General features: G+C 50.0%; 1 protein-coding gene across 6 annotated transcripts in view; it reads right to left on the bottom strand.

Annotated features, from left to right (window-relative positions):
* The window catches only part of ACACB (acetyl-CoA carboxylase beta), a 135112-nt gene that overhangs the window by 77787 nt on the left and 42671 nt on the right, over positions 1–14654 (bottom strand). For 5 of the 6 annotated variants that reach the window (XM_027575604.2, XM_027575606.2, XM_027575605.2 and 2 more), the window contains one exon: positions 1756–1888. In XM_027575604.2, coding sequence (XP_027431405.2) covers positions 1756–1888 — 133 coding nt within the window. Of the gene's footprint in view, positions 1–1755; positions 1889–10354; positions 10611–14654 lie in introns of those variants that run through there. The other variant, XM_027575609.2, reaches the window with a different exon arrangement.

The raw sequence follows: 14654 nt of genomic DNA, 5'->3' as shown, positions 1-14654 counted from the left end.
AGATGGATGGGTGGTTAGATGGATGGATGAATGGTCAGGCAGAGGATCGAATGGATGGTTGGAGGGGTGTGTGGGTGGGTGGATGGGTGAATGGGTGGGTGGGTAGATGGATGGGTGGTTAGATGGATGGATGAATGGTCAGGCGGAGGATCAAATGGATGGTTGGAGGGGTGGGTGGGTGGGTGGATGGATGGGTGGACAGATGGGTGGGTGGAGGATCAAGTGGATGGATGGGTAGACGGATGGACAGATGGGTGAGTGGGTGGGTGGGTGGGTGGATGGACGGGTGGACAGATGGGTGGATGGATGGACAGAAGGATGGATGAATGGATGGGTGGATGGATGGATAGATAGAAGGATGGATGGATGGTTGGAGGATGGATGAATGGACAAGAGGATGGCTGGCTGGATGGACAGATGGATGGATAGGATGGAGAAGATGGGATGAATGAATGATTTTGATTCCTTTGTTGGCACTTAACATTTTTGAATGCCTAGTATATACCAAGCTACAGTACAATATATTACTTCACTTCACCCTTACTTCAACCCTTGAAAGTGACTGTATTTTTATCTTTATTAGGGGTTAAAGATATTAAAACTCAAGGAGTTCAGGCACTTGCCCCAGGTCACACAGCTAGTAAGTGGCAGAGATGTGACTCCTGAGCCCTGCACAGTCGGATCTGTGCTCTGAACTGCCCCCAACCCCGTGGCTGCCTCTGTGTTCTGGAGATTAAAGGCCCCGGACTCGGTGGAGAGGAAAGGCAGTAATATTGGCTGTCCTCAGCAACTGAGAGCAACAGAAAAGGTCCGGTTTCAATTCTTAATGTGCCATGAACTTCCTGTGTGGCATTAGGCAGACCCCTTCCCTCTCTGAGCTTCATCTCCACATAAGGATCTCAGACTGGCCAATGTCCTGGCTCGATCTATAAGAAATAAAACCAAGCTCTAGTGTTCCTGTTTTAAAAAAAAAAAAAAAAAAGGCATATGGCTTCAAAGCTCTGACTTACATAGCAAGAACATAACTTTAAGGCCCTTCCATTGCTGACTAATTTTCATGTCAGCCCTGAAGGACAAGTCTCACTAGAGAATGGGAATGTGACTGCCTCTATTTTACAGAAGGGGAAACTGAGCCCAGGTGACATATCCTGTGAGTGGCCATAGCAGATGGAGCCCAGAGCCCTGGGCTCAGATTCAGTGTTCTCTCCTTTCAGAAATGCCCCCTGAACAGCAATGACGGGACAGCAGGGCTTTGGTTTTCTTAATCTTATTACCAAAGCAAGGCTTGGTCAAAAAGGAAGGGCTTTGGGTGACCCCAGGACAGCCAGTTTCCCTGGGCCCCATTTGCTCCAGCACACTCTGGGAGCCCCCAGGGGAGAAAGCCACTGCAGGCTGGCTTGCTGTTCTAACCCCACAGTTGCAGCTTTCCCCTCAGAAGGGCAGAGCTGGGTTTTATGCCTGCCCTCAATAACCTAGAAAGCAATCCCTTGCACGAAGGCACCTTGGGGTCTCTGCAAACCTCAATCTCCTCTTCCGTGAAATGGCGGGGGGGGGGGGGGGTCATGCACCTATTGCTTCTGGCTGTCAGGAGGGTGAAAGGTGATGAATTCCAGCATGTAGCACTTGGCAAGTGCTCACAGAAGGGTGGCCTGGCCCTTTCTCTGCAGCGTGACCATGAACCTGAAGCAGGTTCTCTCACTTCCAGCTGGGAAGAGGGTTCCCACTCCACCCCGACTGCTGGGACTCCATCTGTACCTTCTCGATGACCCGATTCCCCCCAAAGCGCGTGACAAACTCAGCCGGGGAAGCCACGGTAAAGTCTCTGTGCAGGTCCAGCTTCTTCAGTTCTCGGCCCCTCTTTACCAGGTGGAGTCCCGACATGCTGGGTCTGCAGAGGGGAAAGGACAGACCCAGATGAGCCAGGAAGCCTGGTCCACTCGGGGAGAGAGTCAGGAGCCCAGCATCTACAAAATCAACATCAACAGAGAAGCGGGAGCCCATCAGACCCCTTCTGCTTTGCAGTCCTCACTGGGGACCTTGAAGCGTTTCACAAGGAGACTCAAGAGGCTGGTGCAGGAATGAAGCAGAAGCGATCCCCTGACCTGACCCAAGCTGTACGTTGAGCTCTTTAATCTTAAATTAATTTTTACTTGCTATGCTCCCAATTTATTTATTTATTTTATTTATTTATTTTTTAAAGATTTTATTTATTTGACAGAGAGAGACACAGCGAGAGAGGTAACACAAGCAGAGGGACCAGTACAGGGAGAAGCAGGCTTCCCGACAAGCAGGGAGCCCGATGCGGGGCTTGATCCCAGGACTCTGGGATCATGACCTGAGCCGAAGGCAGACGCTTAACGACTGAGCCACCCAGGCGCCCCTTGCTATGCTCCCATTTAAAAACTCAAATAATACAAAAAAGCCTATGGGGGAGGGGGGTTTATGATCAGGGAGAAAGTCCACCCAGTCCAATGCCTGAGACTTATTAAACAGTATTGATCTCTTTCATGCATTTTTCTGTACATGCATCTCAAAACTTTTATAACTGAAAACCAAAAAATGTGTAACAACCAGGGCGCCTGGGTGGCTCAGTCGGTTAAATGTGTCTGACTCTTGATTTCAGCTCAGGTCATGATCTCAGGGTCGTTGAGATCGAGCCCCGGGTCGGGGCGGGAGGTGTCCATGCTCACTGGGGAGTCCGCTTGAGATTTTCTCTCTCCCCCTCTCCCTCTCCTCATGCGCTCTCTCTAACTAAACAAGATCTTTAAAAAATGTAAAACCACCAAATGGTGGTTCCTTGCCCCATCCCCTCCAGAACTGCACAACAGAGAAAATCACTTTTCTGGCATTTACACCTCTCCGTAGTTCTAAACAATGTCACCATTAGGTGTACCCTCTTGTGTGACATCATTTGAGACACCATCTACGGATCTTTGATCTTGAGAGATGAAGAATGAGCGCTCTTACTTGGCCATCCCATCTGCTTCCCGTCCCACAACCTCTCAATGCAGGTTCCTCTCAATACAGATTCCATATTTGGGATTTCATGAGTCTGGGACTACTCACAAATGAGGGCTGGGGTAGACCAGATTTTCCTTTCTTCTTTTTTTTCCTGGAGACAGTGGTTTTTTTCATTTGCGTAGCTCTCCTTGCACCTGCTGCTAATGCCATCCACTCCTTCTCATACCCTCCTAGTACACAACATAGTTGATCAGCTCCATCATTCCTCACTGGCGACATCCCTCCTGGAAGCCTCTACTCTCTACACTCATCCTGAATGGCTCTTCTCCAGACCCCCTACACAACTGTCATTCTGAGAATTCCTTTTGCTGACATCCTTAGGATTCCTTTTGCCTTTCCTCGGGGTTTGATCCCTAATTTGGGGGATCAAATGGCTCCCTCTTTCTTGGAGGACTCCCTTGTTTTGTTGGGACACATCCTCCAGTAGTTCTATTTAGTTGAAAAGATGGTACAATGGGACGGCACATGACAACGGCACCCTCAACATGCCTATCCAGCTTCTGGATGCCCTGGGCTACCTCATCGCTATCACCTTGGAGATTCCCTTTGATTCTACGCTGGATCTGTTTCCTGTCTCCCATGTGTTGCTCTACTTTGGTTTCTTATCTTGCTTCAGTGGAAGACATCTTTCAGTAGCTTTCTAAGAAAAGGTGTTTGGGAATGAGGGGTAGGAATGAACTAATGATTCATAGTCTTGCAAGTTCTGAAACCGTCTTTCTTCTGATCTCACGTTTGACCCTATCATTTGGCTGTGTATGGAATTCTATAACGGAAAACCTTCTCCTTCAGAGTTTTGGAAGACTTGCACCATTGTGTCATAGCTTCCATGGACGCTAGAACCAGAGATGTTCTGATAGCTTGATTCTTCACAGGTGACCTGTTTTTTCACATCCAGAAGCTTATAGGATCTTGTCTCTGTCTTCCATAGTCTACAGTTTCCCAGGGATGTGCTCAGGTATGTGTCTCCTTCCATCCAGTGGGGCTGTGAATCTTCAGGCTCCTTCAGTGTGGAAACTTATATCCTGGGATTTGTTTTCAAATATTTCATTCAAATGATTTCCCTGCCTCCTTTTTACTCTATTCTTTCCAGAAGTCTTATTATTTGGATGTTGAAATTCTTACACTGGCCTGCAAGTTTCTGTCTTTTTCCCCTCTCCTATTTCCTATCCCTTGTCTTTCACTTTCTGGGCGATTCCTTCAGCCTTCTCTCCTAACCTGCCATTGTGTTTCTAATACCCAAGGGCTTGTTATTGGCTCACAAAGTTTCCTTTTTGTGCATCCTGTTCCTCCCTGGCTTGAAGGAGGGTATTAATGGCAGCTTTTTCAAGTTCTCTTCTCCTGGCATGGTTTCTGTTTCTTCCAAGTCTCCTGTGTCCCTCTGTTTGATTGTTTGGGGCCTGCCTTCCATATTAGAAACTGTAACCAAGCCTCAGTCACTTCCCTGTGACCAAGAGCAAAACTGGAGGGCTGACAGAAGGTACTGAGGTGGGGCCGGTGGACGCTGAGCTCGATGCTCAGGATCGGGGGTGGTGGGGGCCGCTGTGTACCAGGGAACCCCGAGTACACTAGAGTCTTCTTCCCTCAATGGTCCACTACTCAAATGGACAGGAGCTGGGGAAGGAGTGGTGAGGGAAGTGGTGGCACGGTCTGGGGGAGAGGGGGCAGGGCAGGTTTCAGAATTCAGCACCCACACAGACCCTGATCCTTGAGTTTGGGATACAGACCTCATATGCCTCCACTGGGCCCATCAGTCCCCAGTCCCAAGACCCTCTGTTTTTCCTTCTCCAGGGAATGAACCACCTGCTTTTTGCTGAGGTGCAAGTGGGCAACCCCCGGCCACACAAAGCAGGCAAGAAGATCTGGGCATCTTTTACCCAATTCTTCTCATTTTGGTACCCTCTCTTGCCCCCCCTCAAGTGCAGAGGTACCTGATGCTGCCAGTCCCCACACCTTTCAGAGTGCAGATCCGGTAGGTTCTCAGCTGTCCTCACTACTGCCTTATGACTCAGCTCTCTTAGTTCTGCTAAGCCAGTTACTGCTGTTCATCTGCTCCTGCCCTCTAAAATGCTGTGGCTAATCTTCCCAACTGTTCTGCCAGGCTTGATGGGTTTCCATTTCTCTTTTTAAAAAAAACATTTCTTTGCTGTCGTTTGGTGGGATGTTGACAGGAAGAGGCTCAGGCATGCACATTCAGTCCACTTTCTCTTTTTTCATTTCTTTTCAAGATTTATTTATTTGAGAGAGAGAAAGTGCGTGGTGGGGCAGCAGGACAGAGAGTCTTAAGCAGACTCTGCGCTGAGCACGGAGCCCAATGCAGGCTTGATCTCATGACCCTGAGATCACAACCCCAGCCAAAACCAAGAGTTGGATGCCCAACTGACTGTGCCACCCAAGCACCCCTCAGTCTACTTTCTTAAGGTGGCGATGAGGCATTAAGCTGAGAGCCATCTGTTTAAGAATGAGGCTAGCAGTTAACCACGCACAGGTATGTCCAGTGGCTGTTGTTGAGGGCAAGGATGAGCGGGTTCAGGGGACCAAAACTTTGGTGAAGAACTAACTGATCATAAGGAACACTGCCGACATGGCACCACCTATCATCTGAGAAAAAGGTGGCAAAATTGGAAGCAAATAAATAGTCAGGAAAGAGAAATTCCATTTTATAGATGGGCAAACTGAGGCCCAGCCAGGCAAAGAGGTCACAGAGCAAGTCAGCAGGCCTGGGGCTGTAGTAGACACTAGGAAATGTTGGATGTGGGCATTTTCTGCTGTACAAAGTCTTCGTGTCTAGTACAGATCCCCATGGGAAAGCCTCCTACAAACCTGCCGTCTGCCCCTACTCCCCAGTGTGAGCTGCCAAAGGCTCTGCCCATCACAAAGGAAAACACGGAGTTCAGGGCCAGGGGAACAAAAAGAAAAATGAACGATGTGTTTCCATGCCACAAGAGGATATGTGTTTCCAATGAAGACTTTCTCCATTCAGCTGGGCTTAGCCAGAGAGCCTGAATGAATGAACAGACAGATGAGCAAATGATTTCTGGCCCGTGAGAGAACCTCACTGCCTGCCACAAAGTGTGAGCAGCTTTTCTCCTAAGACGTCCTAGGACTGAATCTCTGAAACAAGATCAGACTTAGAAAAGTACTTTGGAAGGTCAATATCATCTTGCAAATGGGAACAGTGCTTTTATCATAATTCAGCCCATCAACCAGCAAGTAGCTCCGTTTGTTTTTAAGGTCTTTTATTTCTTTACAAAAATAGGCCGATGCAGCCGGAAGGCCCTAACCTGCAGGCCCCTGATCTGGGGAAATAGCAAAATGTAATCTCAGGGTGGTGGAGTTATGGGTGGTTTCTGTCTTCTTCTCTTCATCTATACTTGTTAAGTTTCCTGCAATGATATGTTATTCTTTTAACGATTTTATTTGAGAGAGAGGGAGAGTGAGAGAGAGAGCATGCACAAGGGGGGATGCAGAGGGAGAGGGAGTCCGACGTGGGGTAGGGCTCAATCCCAGGACCCTGGGATCATGACCTGAGCCAAAAGCAGACGCTTCACCAGCTGAGCCACCCCAGCGCCCCAATGGTATATTACTTTCAATAAAGAAGAAAGGCTATGAACTTTGTAATAGGGATGTAATAGGGAAGCCCTGGCCATTCTGGCATCCACTGGGCAAGGTGCTCAGCGTCCCCAACTGTAAAATGAGGATAGTAACACGTACCTCACTATGTCGTAAAGGTTAAATAAGACACAGAAAGTAAAAGTTGGCTTCTGGCACCAGTAAACCCTATTATCATTTCAGTGCAGTGAGACCAAGGGGATCAGGGGCTGCTGATCTCCCAGTCTCACCAGGAAATGCATCAGCCACTCCTCTGGCCAGGGTCTCTTCCCCATCCATCCACTCTCCCCCACTCTGTCTACAGCTTTCCCAACTGGCTGGCTTGATCTTTTGGCTTCAGATGGTCTCAGACATCCCACTTCCAACACAAACATTAAAACCCTAGCAAAATGACCTAAAGCACGGCAAAGAGAAAGGTCAACCGGGAGAAAAACATAATTTTGTAGCCTGCAAAAACCATTCTCAGCTGCCATTTTGATTTCAAAACTGGTGAGAGCGCCCCTCCTTCAGGTGGGTCACAAGCCCGTCATAACTAACTAGGAGGGCGAACACACAATGCTGCTGGAATGGCCCAGTTTCAGACCCAGTCTCCAGGCTGGTGGCTATTTTTATTCGTTTTTGACAAAGCTGGAAGCCAACCAACATTGGCTCCCCAAGGCTGACCTTTGGCCGGCATTTGTTCCAAGGCGAGCGGAGACTTAACTTGTCCAGGGTTACTTTGGAAATGGCTTCAGATGCAATCAACTACACACCAGAGCTATCAGCCCAACACCAGTCAGCTTCTCAGGCACAAGCCCAGGCAGAAACACCGGGAGGGAAGGGGTAAACATTCTGGAGGGTCACTGTGAATTAGGCACAGGGGGGCTGGCTTCACGCTGAATCCCCACAGCCCCGTGCATGGGAGGCCGCCATTCCCTGTTCAACAACGAGGAAACTGAGGGTCAGAGAGGCCCAAAGATCTCAAATCACACAGCTGACCAGTGGCAACACTGGGCTTCCAATACGACTCTGACCATGCCCCCTCCCCCCAGAGGCTAAGTTTGAGGCAGAAAGATGGTTGAGATAAATGGGAGTATCTCTATTGTCTGCACTTTAAAAAACAAGCACCTACATTTGAGAGGCAATCTGTGGACTGCAGGGCTCTCAGCTGGGGCCAGTTTTGCTCCCCAGGAGACATAAGGCCCATGTTTGCAGACACTTTTTGTGTTCACAACTAAGCGGGGGGGGGGGGTGGGGGGGGGTGGGGGGGTGCCACTGGCATTTAGTAGGTAGAGGCCGAGGATGCTATTCAATATTCTAGGATGCTCAGGACAGCCCCCACCACAAAGAAATACAGGGCCCCAAGTGTCAACAGAAACCCTGGTAGGTTAGAGCCATCCCCCCAGGCTTTGAATGCAGAATTTACCACTCATGACCTGCGCAGTCTTGGGAAAGATGCTTCCGTAGTGTCCCTCGCTTCCCGCACAGGATCACAATATTGACAACATTAAGAGCGTCTGCCTCAGAGAGTGTGCATCCAGGGCTCAGCACTGGGCCTGGCATGCACTAAGTGCCTCTCTGCAGGGGAGCCATGATTAAGAGCCCCAGGGTGGAGCCATTGGGTTGTGGCCCTGACATTAACCAGCCCTTACGTCCCTACCCTATTCCCCACCCCCCCACCCCCGCTTCTCTTTTATAAAACACGGATGCGGCTGCTGAGCCCTGATGGATGGAAAGTCCTCACTATTATCACCGAGCAAGTAAGGCAGAAAGGACGCTGCATCGCTTAGTCAAGGCTGCTAACCTTGAACACATCTTTGGGCTCCCAGACAAAGGGGACCCTTGGAAATTTCTCGGGCCCCCTGCCCCCTTAGCGCTTCCCGGGATGGCCACCTTGGCTAGACCAGGTGTCGTTAAGCTCGGGTCCAAAACCCAAATCCAGGCTGCCACCTGCTTTTGGACCTCCAGCTAATCATGGCTTTTGTATTTTTAAATGGTTGAAAGAATCTTATTTTGTGACCCGTGAAAATTACATGAATTTCAAACTTCCATAAATTACGTGTGATTGGAATACGGTGAGACCCATTCAATTATGTATTCTCTGTGGCTGCTGGGGCAGTAAATGGCCGAGCTGAGTAGAGGTGACAGAGACCATATGGTCTCAAAGCCGGAAATATTCACTATTTGGCCCTGGACGAAAAAGAGTTTGCCAACTCTGAGTTAAGCAGTGCTTTTCAGCTTGACTCTACGCTCCGGCAAGAGAGGAACTTTTAAAAATGCTGATGCCCAGGCCCCACCTGGCCTGATTAATCAGCATCCCTAGGACAAGAGGGATTGTTAGAGGCGGGAGGGATCGTTGCAGGCGGAGGGAGCACACCCAGGCACCTACATTTTTTTAAAAGCCCGCCTTCCTTCCCCCTCCTGGGAATTCGAATGTGCAGTTGGGGGTGAGAACCACCCATAGATCACCAACCAACATTTCAACCTGGCAGCTGGCCTTGGTTCTGAGCAGAATTTCCAGGGCGTGAAATCACCTGTAATGGGACAATTACAATTCCTGCAGGTTTATTCTTTCAGGTTAAAGTGGTTTGTGAAAAGTCTTCTTTGGGACTGAACTGTACAACAAAACCTGATTCAAGATTTATATGTTAAACTTTTGTGTAAATAGCCTCACAGATTGGGGGGGCGAGGATATGTCCTTTATGGACCACATGGTCTGCTTCGGGTACACTGTAGGGCTTGAGGGGTTTTGCCAAAGAGGTTAGATCCGGGCTCGGAAAGTGCAAGAAACGTGACTACCATGGTCCACCAAACACTTAGTGCACAAGAAAAGACGGTGATCCAAACCCAGGACCCCTGCCCAACTGCAGATCCTTTGCTCAGACACACCCTGAGCAATAGAAAGATCCCCCTGAAGGCCCCGTTATTCTCCTTTGCAGAAGGACCAGGGAACTGCAAGGTCAGTCTCCCTCCTGGAGGGCTGGCTGCTTGTCTAGGCATATCTCTTGCCCTCTCTGAACCCCCCATCTTTGGACCTAAACAACCATCCTTCCGGCTCCAAGAGACCTCACTTCCCTGACAGGCTTATGAGCTCGGTAACTATCCAGCAATTGTTAAAAGATCATGGGATGGGCGGGGGTGGGTGGGGAGACGTGGCTACGGGTGAATTTTGTTCCTCTTTTTTGCTTATCTAGAATTTTCTGACTTTTCAACAACAAACATACCGTTACTTTGGTAGTTTTTTTTTTTTAATGCAATAAAATGAAGACAAGAAATCAAGCAGGTGGGGCCAGGAAGCCCTAGGGCACAGAAATGCCTACACATTGTCCAGAAAACAACCTTAAATGCGATGCCTGCTCAGGTGGCCCTTGATTCGCCCAGGCTTCCTCATCACTTCAAAAAGGACTGCCTTCCGCAACCATGAAGGCTTTATCAAGGCTAAGGGGAGAAAGAGGAGGAAAGCGTGGCCCCGCGCCAGCCTATCCACCTGTGTGTTCCTAAGCGCCCCTCCAATCAACATCACGGCCAAATCCGGCCAATCCGGCCTCCCCTTCAACCACCAAGGTCAGTTGCAACGCGGGCTGCATCTCCCCAGTGGCCAAACTGAAGCCTGCATTTCTTTGGTGGGGGTGGGGAAGAGGAGGTGGCGCTAAGGGGCCACAGAGCTCGTCTTTACTGGCGGCGGGGGGACACGGTGCATAACTTGGCAAAAAATAACAGTCATTAAAATTGCAGGCTTACTTACTTCACTTTGCGATCAGGGAAACAGACCTTGCACTTGGCAGGGCTCATATTGACCTGCCCGCCGGGCAATCCCAGCCGGCTCCCGCCGGGATGCAGAGCATGCACCCCTTAACCTCCTGAGCGGACCCCGGTCCCGGGGCCCAGCAGGGCAGCCAGGTGGGTCCGAGAGCGGCTCGCGCCGGGTGGTGCTGCAGCCGGCAGGTGCCCGACCAAGCGGGGCGCTTCCTCCATCCCGAAAAGAGTCCTGCGCGCAAGTGTCCCGGGCGGACGCGCCCGCCCAGGCCCCGCCCCCAAGCGAACCCCACCTCCCAGAAGGGTCCCGCCCCCTGCACAAGGCCCGGCCTCCTCACCGGGCCCCGCCTCCTGTCCCCGACAGAACCAGGTCCCGCCCCCCGGACCGGCCAATCACGGAGCCGCCGCTGACCTTGGGCGCCAGGCGACAGCGGCCAGAGACTTAAAAAAAGCCCTCTTGGCCACTTTCCTCCCCAGCTCCCCTGACTGGAGTAGAAGGGTTCCAGGATGGCAACCCCCGCCCTACATCCTGGCAGCTGGGAAAAACTCACAAGCATTTAACGTGCTTGAATACACACAATAGGGAAGTGGTGGAAAATAGGGTTTATTTAAAATATGAGTCAGATGTCACCAGAGTGCCTGGTAAAAGCCCCTCAAGGCAAGTCAACTTCTGGCTTCCAAGTTCCTGTTTTTGCTTATTCTTTCACCTCTATTCCCGGGGACATGTTTGCTCCAGGCCCTTCCGCCCCCAGAATGAGATCCTAACACACACTTCGGATCACCTCGGTTACCCGGTAAAGGGAGCTCTTTCGAGATAGGAAAGACCCCATCTGCCCTGTGACCCTAAATAGGTTTCTTTCTGGCTTCCAGTTATGGAATGAATAAGTCACAGGAGTGAAAGGGACAGCATAAGGAATAGAGTCCTCGGTGATGTATGGTGGCAGCTAGTAATAAGCTGCTTTCTGCTAAGACTAACACACACCGAGTGCTCTTTTGTGCCCTTGTCTTCTTTCATAGCCATCCTTTTGTTTTTGTTTCCGTAATGCTGATAAGGAAATGTGCCCCCAGAGATGGATGTTTCCCTAGGGTGATGGAGCTGAGCTTTGAACCCAGGTAAACCGATTCCAGTTCGAATGAATGAATGCTTCTGCAAGGAGTTATAATAAATGAAAAGGACCGAAAACACTGCCTAGGAAACACTGCATAATAATAAATGCAGCCTGTGTTCACAGCAAACAAAACCCAAAAAATAATGTAAATGTTTGCGAATGAATCCCCATAGAAAGGCACAGCTAGGGCCATGCCTCCAGGAGGTGCCGTCGGTGTGGCCACAATGTGAATTCCTCCCCTAGGAATTGTATAAGCAGCGCTGCCTGAGGGCACCAGTTAGCTGTGCTCTAACCATTTGGGAACTTTCTCAGCAAAAGGATTAAAAAATAAAACAGGTGAACAAAATTCTCAGTTCTTCAGAATTTCTAGAAGGTTCTTCATGGCCTTGTCCTCACTCCCTCCAAAAAAAACCCACCGACTGTAGCCTGATTTACTTTCTAAAGTTCCAAACTAAACCCCCCAAAAATTCATGCTTGAAATGACCCAAATTTAAATATAATCATCTCAAAATAGGGAAAACAATTAAAATCAGGAAATGAAAATATATGAAAACACCCCTACCCTACCCCCAATCAGTTAGGATCAAATGGGAGAGAACTTCTTCACTAATCCAGCCTTGGAGACATCCTAACACACCTCACTTTTACACGGGAGCTTCTCAAGAAAGGCATTTCACTTCGATGTCTGCGCTTTGCATGTCATCAGAGTGATCGTGACTTGGATTTTTCTCTGCCTGCATTATAAGGTATAGAAGATAGGAAGGAAAGAATAATGTCCATGCCTACGCACAACACTGCCTTTAAATAAACATCTCCTTTAAACAGCCGTCACTGTGATTTCAATGACACGCTCCGAACTTGGCTGCAGATGCGCTCTCGTGCTATAAGCCCTTCTGCTCAGACTCCTCAGAGGCTAAATTTAACTTGTTGGTACTGCAGAAGGAAAACCCAGGTCAGTGGCAAAACACACAACAAGAGAGTGCACTTGCAAGTGGCTAGCCACACAGAGGAAAGGCCTGAGCAGTGAGTGGCCTCGTGCCTGTCCCTATGCTCTAGGTGATCGTGAGCAAACGCCTTCTCTCCACTTTTCTGTGGCATCATCCACATATAATGTGCATTCATTCAAAGAAAAATAAAATAATCCCTTTCAATATGTGATGGGGGCAATGTTACATCAGGCATAGAGCAAAAGTGACAGATTTTTCTAAAGCAGGATACAGATATTTGAGAGAGAGAAAGGGATGTTCAGGCGCTCTATACCCTGTATGAATAGCTAACCTCTTCCAAACCTCAATATCCAGTCCATAAATGAAACAATGCAAAAACAGGGACCCCCCCCCCTTTCCCCGAAGCTCCCAGAAAACACCTTAGGAGCTAAAAAGTTTTGGAAATGGGGTTTCTGCCAGCCCCTTCCTAAATCAATAAAGGAATGAATAAATTAAAACATGATCAAAAGACCCATGGGATTTCATTGAGGGTCAAAAAAAAAAAGTATAGGCAATTTAAAGTTTTCTGACCGGCTGGCTACTCGGGGCAGGGAAGAGGTGCAGAGGGTGATGATGAGCAGGAAGGGACCTGGGGGATGCCCACTGCAAGCCGCCCCGGGATGCTACTTGGGACAGAAGGGTGCAGCGAGGTCCCAGGTGTCAGCTTGCTCGCCCACTGTTCCCTCACTGCACCTCCCCGGGATCTGAGGTCTGCCTTGGGAAACCTCTCTTAAACTCAACACTCTTGGCATGGAAGCGAGCAGCAGAGGGGAGGCGGCAGGGGAAAGCCCCAGGCCCTGCATGCTGCTTTGTATTTCATCCCTTTGTCAGGGACACTTCACCTGCTTCCCTCCTCTTCCTCCTCTGTGGACAGAGGTTGCTATACCTTAAAGTTGTATGCCTGGCGGGGCTTGGGAAGATCCATGACCACAGGGGAGAACTCTGGAAGTTGCCCATTCCAGCGCTGGCACCCAAGGCAGCCCCTGGGCCGTCCACACCTGCCACTTCTTCTCACGTGATCTCAGCATGCTTGTGAGGTGGACGCCAGCATTATCTCGTTTCGACAGAGAAGGAAATTGCAGACGAGAGAGGTCTGTGGGGCTGGTCTGCGGTGGGAAGCCAGATCTGTCTCGACTGCGGGTCCCGGGTATGACACCGTGCTTTGCATCAAATGATGAAGATCGCGCAGTGGCACGGCTTTAAGTGCCGGGCTCCTGGTCACTCAAGTAAGCCTGACACCAGCCCTGTGAGGTAGGGACCACTGTGACCTCGTTCTGGAGGATGCTGAGGCACAGAAAGGGAAGAGCTCGGCCCAGGCCACCTGACAGCCGAATGGAAGAGTCAGGGTGCCAGCCTGCAGCCGGCCACTCTCTCCCCCTCGATGGGAAATGCTCCGGGTGTGTGGCCTCGTAGGCCCCTCCGCTGGCCTCTCCTAGGGCAGGAGGCAGATCCCACTGTCTGTGCATCCATAGTGCTGTCACAGAGCCTGGCACCCAGCAGGGCTGCGATAAATGCTTCCAAACCGATGAAGGGATGGGACAAACCTTGGCTTCTCCACGTGACCGTTTCATCTCTGACTCCGTCCTTAGGCTTACCTGGTACCCAGACCATCCACAGTAACCGGCCAAGGAGAAAATGGTTCTAAATTAACAAACTTTACCACAGCCCTCTCCCCCACCATGTACCTCTCCATACATGAAGAAACAAAAGCAAAGGACCTCAGAGCATCCCAGTCCAGCCCCGACAGGGTAGGTGGCATCCCCAAGGTCACACAGCTTAATGGCTGCCCTGCCTCCTGACTCTTCTCACTAATGCTAAAAACAGGTTAGGAGGAGGGTGGAAACATCTTTCCTGGAGCCCAAGTTAGGCGTCAACAGTGGGAGTTTGCAGACCAGTTTCTGATCCGCACCTGCGGAGGGTCTGGGTTCCAATGGCTCTCAGGGCCTATGATCATCCTGCTGGGAGACCCCTGATAGACCCCCGAACCTCTCTGGGCGTCAGCTTCTTATGCAGGAAGTGAGAGGACTGGTTCACTTTTTTCCCCAATACTTTTTATAATGTTTTATTAGTAAACATTATTAATATTTGTTATTAACAATATTTACAGCAGGGCGCCTGGGTGGCTCAGTTGGTTGAGCGACTGCCTTCAGCTCAGGTCATGATCCTGGAGTCCCGGGATCAAGTCCCGCATCGG

The sequence above is a fragment of the Zalophus californianus genome, chromosome 14 (genome assembly GCF_009762305.2).
Source record: "Zalophus californianus isolate mZalCal1 chromosome 14, mZalCal1.pri.v2, whole genome shotgun sequence".
Lineage (NCBI taxonomy): Eukaryota > Metazoa > Chordata > Mammalia > Carnivora > Otariidae > Zalophus > Zalophus californianus.
The sequence above is the reverse complement of the archived record's forward strand: the minus strand, read 5'-3'. Positions and strand labels throughout refer to the sequence as shown.